This window comes from Nicotiana sylvestris, chromosome 9, assembly GCF_000393655.2.
Source record: "Nicotiana sylvestris chromosome 9, ASM39365v2, whole genome shotgun sequence".
NCBI lineage: Eukaryota > Viridiplantae > Streptophyta > Magnoliopsida > Solanales > Solanaceae > Nicotiana > Nicotiana sylvestris.
The window spans coordinates 59988475-59996238 of record NC_091065.1 but is presented as its reverse complement, the minus strand read 5'-3'; the positions used below and the strand labels follow the sequence as shown (position 1 = coordinate 59996238).

General features: G+C 47.1%; 1 protein-coding gene across 1 annotated transcript; it reads right to left on the bottom strand.

Annotated features, from left to right (window-relative positions):
* Positions 1-6292: 6292 nt before the first annotated feature.
* Positions 6293-6820, bottom strand: LOC104237267 (uncharacterized). The gene has a single exon (XM_009791374.2). It carries the CDS (start codon positions 6818-6820, stop codon positions 6293-6295), a length of 528 nt encoding a protein of 175 aa, XP_009789676.2.
* Positions 6821-7764: the final 944 nt, after the last annotated feature.

Sequence of the window (7764 nt, the reverse complement as noted above, 5' to 3'; positions counted from 1 at the left end):
AATTGGTCACCCCCAATTTTACCGCACACAGATAGTATCTGCGTTCTTAGAGTGAAAGTGATAAGAAATGACCTTGAATTTCTTCCCCCTCCGATGCCCTTGTAATGACTTCAGGCACAAGGCGTCAAGACACGATGCACACACAGCCCCTAAAGATTTTCGCATTGACTATGGCAGTTGGCTGTCTCTTGGCCTTCTTCAATGTGCACGCGGGGTTTCTATAAATACTCCCCTTATTATTTTCTACAACTCATTATATTCCCAAACCTCAAACAAGGTTCGTTCTTCCTTTGATTTTGCCTTTTCTCAGAAAAAGCAACTCTCCTTCTTCTTCCGGAAATTTCTAGAAATGGCGAAAACTTTCGCTTCCGCTTCTCGGGAGGATATAGCCTCGTCCTCTTCGCTCCTATCTCAAGGTGAAGAGATGATGCCTTCTCGTGCGGAGGAATGTGTTCTAGGGTCTTCGCGATGGCTTTTGATTTCAAGGCCAAGAGACCTTCTTAGAAGCCGGGGCGCAACGAGCCCATGACTCAGCATATTAGCTTGATAATAGACATCGGAAGAGTGAAAGCTGATTGTCGCTGGGGGGATGCAGTGCATGTGGAGATCCCTTCTCGAAGGAGTATATTACGACACACAAGATAGGTTTCCTCAGTGTGTATACCTATTCGTTTACTCTAGGGCCAGTGGGGCCATCTTCATCGCCGATTGACGCAGCGATTCTCGACTTCTGCCAACGCTACCAAGTGACCCTTGGCCAGATCCATCCTTTATTCTAGCGTGTTGTTTACATGATCAGGTACTACATGAACATCCTTTATTCACTCTTTATCATCTGATAAGTATGTACAACCCTCGTCTCTTCCGTAGGGGTTTAGTCAAACTCCGTTGACGAGCCCCGAGGTTTCTTTTTTCCTATACCAAGGAGCTCGAAAAGGGGGATGGATAAGCCGACTTGTCTGAGTTAGGACTTTTGACCTGATCCCAGCGGAAAAGATACCATTTCCCGAGAGGTGGAATGTGGATGTAAATAGACATCCTACCTCGTCTTCCCTCGCTTCTTTCCAGCTATGTTCTTTTAAGCAATTAACATGTGTTATTTTTGGTTACTGCAGACGCAATAATTTATCCCGGTGCGGTTTCGGACCTCCAGGATTGGGTAGGTCATCTGCACTCGATTTGCCCGTATGTTGAGCGAGTGTGGAGTGATTTATCCCAGTCTCGGTGGGAAGCCAAGGATCACGGTGAGCGTCTACCCTTGTCATAGTCTTCCCTTTTGACTTAAATCACTACTAGCAGTGCTCCTATTCCCTGTGCTTACCTCTTGCCTTTGCGTAGGTTTGGAATAAGTCCCCTTGACGAAAGGAGCTTTACCTGGCGGGGAAGGCGCTTTGGTACCCGATGAAAGGAAGAAAAGACAAGGGGATTCATTGGACGGACCTTCCAAATATAAGAGGATTAAGGCAGAAGAGACTAAGGCCGACTCGGCAGATCTAACCCTAAAAATGGCGAAAATCCCTCGAGTTGAGGGTGAGGAGGAAAACAGCTTCTCGATGATGACCGAGGGAGGGACAGATCTAGCCAATCCTAGAACCGTAGAGATGGTGGCTTCCGAGCCAGAGATTGATGCCGTTGTGGCCCCACTTTATGGCAGAGAAACAATTGAGGGAGTATCGGGTTTTACCCACGAGCTGGTCGGTGGTCAGAGTTCTCCTCGATCTGAGGTGCCTTCGTTAGGTGATTTGGAGAGGCCTAGTTTAGGGACCCCGAATGGTCAAGGGATGACCCCGACTAACCTTGCCAATGTTATGGTCATGATTAATTCTCCTCAGGAAACGCCCCTACCTTTTAAAGGAGTGCAGGATGGCCCGTGCGAAACATCTCCTGATGCGAGGATGCCTGTCAAAGCTGGAGATGTGCCCGAAAGGCCCCCAACCATCTCCGAGGGAGTTCTTGAGGTCGATGTTTCCCTTGTCTTTGGTGAAATGAGCAGGCTCTGCGAGCAGGTAATCTTCGTTTTCCCAGTCTGTTGCTCGAGCCTCGGTTGCCTTGACCTTTTTCTTTCTAACTTGTCTTTTTTCGTGGCTTTAGGCCAAGCTGCTTCACAATCGGACTTTCACCCAGTATCAGGTCGAGGTGACTCGCCTCAAGCGTGAGAAGGCTCTCCTTACTGATCAGGTTTCCTAGTCCCCATTTGCCTTTATCTGAATGTTATGACAGATCCCAGTGTTTTAACATCTCGGATCTGATTTGTGTAGTTTAAGAAGGAACGCACCCTGCTGAGGGAGGAGCTTTGGACCAGAGACTCTAATGTCTCTGAACTCAAATGGTGTGAGAGAGAGATATCCTCCGAGAGGGATGCTCTCCAGGCGAAGGTGATATTAGTTAGGGTCAGCTTAGTGAGGCGAGGGAGGATAATGGCAAGTACAGAGGTCTCCATTGCGAGCTGGTGGCCACATTATCCAGGATCAAGACTGAAGCCGAGACCCTTATATGCTTGCATGGGGGAGATACCAATCTGACAAGCGCCCAAGACGGAGGGGCGTCCGAAGGGACCGATCCAAGGTTTACTCGGGCAGTGTATATATATGTGAGAGATATCATTTTTCCTGCTGAGTTCAAGAGAATGAAGACCCTAGAGAGCAGAGATGCTGCCTTGCTTGCTTTTAGGGGTGCGCCGAGCGGTGGCTCAAGAGGTGACAAAAGAGAAGGCGGAGCCCCCGAAAGGGAGGAGGCCGTCGAAGAGAGGCCGCCGAAGGACCCATAGTCGTCGGGATGCAACCTTTGGTAGAGACACCAGAGACCTCCCTTTCGATGGTAGATTAAGATTCTGTTTGGTTCTCTCTTTGTAAGGGTTTTTTCAAGACTTGTGAACTTCCCTCTGGAGGTTGTAAGAAGGGTTTTTTATTTTTTGGTCCTCCCTTCTCTTTTGCTTTTCGGAAATGCTATGTGATGTTCTTTGACTTTTGAACCAGGGTCCCATCTTCGGGTTAGACCCCTAAGCTTCACTATCGTCGAGGCTGGTGACAGTGACTCGTACACACTGAGTCGGTTTCTTCTTAGAGTGACCTGGTATTTGAGCTCTTGCATTTTTGCTTTCAGGCATTTTTATTGGGCCGAGCTCAGTCTCCGAGTCGGATCTCGACTTGAGTTCATCTGACCCTCAAGTTTTAAGGATTTTGAGCTGGCCCTTGGGCTCTTGCGCGTTGGGTTGAAGCGACCTTATGTGCGGGTGGCCCTGAGGCTTATCAGGCTGGCAACAATGGCTCTTACGCTTTGCCCTTAGGCATATATAGTTAACTATTTTGCGTTCAGTCTCTGAGTCGGGTTTCGACTCGAGCTCAATCGACCCTCAAGTTTTCGAATTTGCGTGGGCTGATGACAGTGGCTCTTACTCCTTGGGTCAAAGCGACCTTTTATGTATGCGGCCCTAAGGCCCATTAGGCTGGAGACAATGGCTCTTACATTTTGCCCTTAGGCATGTTTAGTTAACTATTTTGGTTTAGACTCCGAGTCGGGTTTCGACTCGAGCTCAATCGACCCTCAAGTTTTCGAATTTGCGTGGGCTAGCGACAGTGTGTCTTACACCTTGGGTCGAAGCGACCTTTTATGTGTGTGGCCTTGAGGCCCATTAGGTTGGCAACAATGGCTCTTACGATTTGCCCTTAGGCATGTATAGTCAACTATTTTGGGTCCGGTCTCCGAATCGGGTTATGACTCGAGCTCATTTTGACCCTCAAGTTTTTAGATTTCAAGCTAGCGACAGTGGCTCTTACGCTTTAGGTCAATGCGACCTTTTGTGTGTATGGCCTTAAGGCTCATTAGGCTTTATTTTCCTCTCGTTAAGGACTTTTTGAAGTAAATTTTGCCTGACTCGTCATCGGTTCGGGAAGAACCTCGATTTCAAGTAACTTGCGGTGATGTTCGAGCACCTCGAGAAGTTTGGCTCAGAAACTTAGTAGTTCGAACCCTGTGATTCGGAGCTGACAAAGCTCTTTTGCCTATGTTGAGGGTAGCCTGTTTCACCGGTTCTTTCCGAAGTAGAGTCGAAGTAATTGAAGGCCCATGTGGGCTGGCGATAGTGGCTCTTACGCCTTGTAGCGACGCTCAAGCATCCCCGAGTCACGTTAGTTCGGCTGGTACAGCCGTGTGATCGGGGTCACTTGTGTTTGGCCGGAGCCTTTGAGTCCCAAGTGAAACAGTTTCGGCATCTATATCAAGGGTACGCCTTTTAGGGGTCTTACAAGTTTGATATATAGCTGAAACTTTGGTATCGAGTCTATGACTTTAATAAGGTCTTACAAGTTTTACATGCCATTGAGGTCTTTCAAGTTTTTACATGTCGTTGAGGTCATACAGTTTTTTTCATGTCGTTGAGGTCTTACAGGTTTTTACATGCCTTTGAGGTCTTATAGTTTTGTCACTAGGTACAAGTGTGGTTCATGCCTTGCTTGAGGTCTTACAGATTTTTCATGCCATTGAGGTCTTATAGATATAGTTGTTGCCTTATGTAGGTCTTATAAGACCGAGTCTACCCGCTTGGGGTCTTGGGGCCTCGAGCATTGATAAGTCGATGGAGGTGGCGCTTGACGGCAGTCCCCGAGTCGTCGAGGGTTTCCTGACTTGGAAGCCATTATTCGCAAACTTTGTAATGCCTCGTGGAGGGCTTACAATTTTGGAGATCCCGACCCTAGGGTCGTGCAATTTTGGAGATATCGGCGCCAGTCCCCAAGTGTTCGAGGCAGTTTCGGCCTTGGAGATGTTTCGTGATTTTCATGCTGCCTCATTGAGGGCTTATGAGTTTGGAGTTCTGACCCTAAGGTCATACGGGTATCGAATTGTTGACGCTAGTCTCCGAGTATTTGGGATGTCTTTGATGGAGGAATCGTTTTAGCGAAAATGCTGAGTTTCCTTTGGAGCATGAGATGCTTTGATAAAAGGCGTTCTTTGATTGCTTTACACAAGCATACATAGTTTCATTGTCGGGGGACCAACTATATAGGCACGGGTCGTTCGGCCGTTTCGCCCGATACATCATTTTACCAATGGGACCATGGGAGGACGTCCTCCAGTATTCGGGGTTGATTGCAAAAAGAAGCCTAGAATACTTGTTGAATCTCCCTTAGGCATCATGCAGATGTTGCCTCGTTAAAAACCTTGTCGGTAAAACCCTTTTCGGGGCAAAAACTCGGTCGAAGGAAAAAAGTGCAATGGATTCTCGAGGATGTTCTCAGAATTTTCCCCTGGATGCCCTAGCAATAATATCATTTTAGCATAGATATGTTCTAGCTGCTTGGAAGCTATTCGCCCTCCATGGTGCCGATCTTGTAAGACCCTTTGCCGACTAGTCCGAGGATGCGGTACGGTCCTTCCCAATTTTTGCCCATCTTTCCTTCATTAGGGTTGCGGGTGTTGAGGGTGACTTTACTTAGAAACAAGTCCCCAATTCTAAGATATAGGAGGTTTGTTCTCTTGTTATAATATCTTTCGATCCTTTGCTTCTGGGCAGCCATGGACCAGCGAGGCTTCCCTCCTTTCATTCAGCAATTTGAGGGCCGTTGTCATGGACTCGTCGTTCGAGCTCTCAGTGGCGTGTTGGACTCTGGTGCTCGGATCCCCGACCTCTACCAGTATCAAAGCCTCGGTGCCGTATACTAGAGAGAAAGGTGTTTCCCCTATGCTCAATTTTGAAGTTGTTCGGTCAGCACCTCCGGCAATATTTCTCTCCACTTTCCCTTGGTGCTCTCCAGTTTCTTCTTTAAGTTTTAGATAATGGTTTTGTTTGTGGACTCGGCTTGGCCGTTCACACACGGGTGGTAGGGCGTCGATAGGATCCTCTTGATTTTGTGATCCTAGAGGAATTGTGTTACCTTACTCCCGATGAATTGTTTCCCTTATCACACGTGATCTCGGAAGGGATCCTAAATCGGTACATGATGTGGTGCCAGATGAAGCTTATGACTTCTTTTTCCCTATTTTTTTGAAGGCCTGCGCTTCCACTCATTTGGAGAAATAGTCAGTCATAAATAAAATAAATATAGTCTTACATGGTGCCGTTAACAGGGATTCGACGATATCCATCCCCAACTTCATGAACGGCCAATGCGATAAGACCGAGTGCAGACGTTCACTATGTTGGTGAATCATCAGGGCAAATCTCTGGCATTTTGTCACACTTCCGGACAAATTCTTTAGTGTCCTTTTCCATGCTGTCCCAATATTAGCCTGCTCTGAATACCTTTTGGACCAAGGCATCGGCACCGGAATGATTTCTGCAGATGCCCTCATGAATTTACTGGAGTACATAATCTAAATCCCTCGGCCCCAAACATATGGCTAGGGGGCCATCAAAAGTTCTTCTATATAAAGTCTTGTTTTCATCTAGAGAGAATCGGGCTGCTTTGGTTCGCAGGGCCCTAGGATCCTTTGGGTCCTCGGGTAATTTTCCGTCTTTCAAATAATCAATGTATTTATTTCTCCAGTACCATGTTAGACTGGTGGAATTAATCTCCGCATGATCTTCCTCAATTACTGATTTAGATAGCTGGACGACAGCCCCGGGGAGTAGGTCTTCTTCCTCAACAGATGATCCCAGGCTTGCGAGGGCATCAGCCTCGTTGTTCTGCTCTCGAGGTACACAGACCAAAGGCCATTCTTTGAAGCGATGTAGTACGACTTGGAATTTGTCCAAGTATCTCTGCTTCCTGTCCTCTCGGACCTCGTAGCTCTCATTCACTTGTCTCACTACTTGGAGTGAATCGCATTTTGCTTCGATGGTCTCAGCTCCCAAGCTGTTGGCCAGTTCTAAACCTGCAATCATAGCCTCATACTCGGCTCATTGTTAGTTAATTTTGCAATTTTATGGATTGCCTGATCGTGCCGCCTGTAGGTGCCTGTAGGACTATACCTAGTCCGGAACCTCTCACATTCGTAGCACCGTCAGTGAACAAGGTCTATACCCTGGAAGACGTGACTGATTTCAGTAAAAGTTCCTTCTCTACCTCGGGCACGAGGGAGGGCAAGAAATCGGCCACGAAGTCTGCCAGAATCTTGGACTTGATGGTTGTTCGAGGTTGATACTTGATATCATACCCCCCGAGCTCGATGGTCCATTTGGCCAATCGACCTGACAGTTCAGGTTTGTGCAATATGCTCCGGAGGGGGTATGTCGTTAGAACAAAAATGTGATGGCATTGAAAATAGGGTTTCAATTTTCACAATGCGCTTATTAATGCGAGAGCCAATTTTTCGAGGTGAGGATACCTGGTTTCGGCATCCCCTAGGGTCCGGCTTACGTAATAAACAGGGAATTGCGTACCTTGATCTTCTCGAACTAGCATGTTGTTTACTGCTATCTCAGATACGGCCAAGTATAGATATATTATTTAATCCGCCTTTGGTGTGTGGAGCAGAGGTGGGGTACTCAGATATCGCTTCAGATCTTCTAATGCGCGTTGGCACTCTGGAGTCCATTCGAAGTTGTTCTTTCTTTTGAGTATGGAGAAGAAATGATGGCTCATATCGGATGAGCTGGATATGAATCTGCCCAGGGCCGTTATTTGACCTGTTAGCCATTGTACCGCCTTTACATTATTTACCACCGTGATTTCTTTGATGGCCTTTATTTTATCGAGGTTAATCTCGATCCCCCTGTTTGATACCATGAAGCCTAGGAATTTTCCCGAATCTACTCCGAAGGCACATTTCTCGGGGTTGAGCTTCATGTTGTAACTTTTAAGGATGTCAAACGTTTCCTGCAAATGA

What these genes read in the sequence shown, in the direction of transcription:
- LOC104237267 (XM_009791374.2), bottom strand. Translation starts at nt 6,820, where the DNA reads ATGATTGCAGGTTTAGAACTGGCCAACAGCTTGGGAGCTGAGACCATC.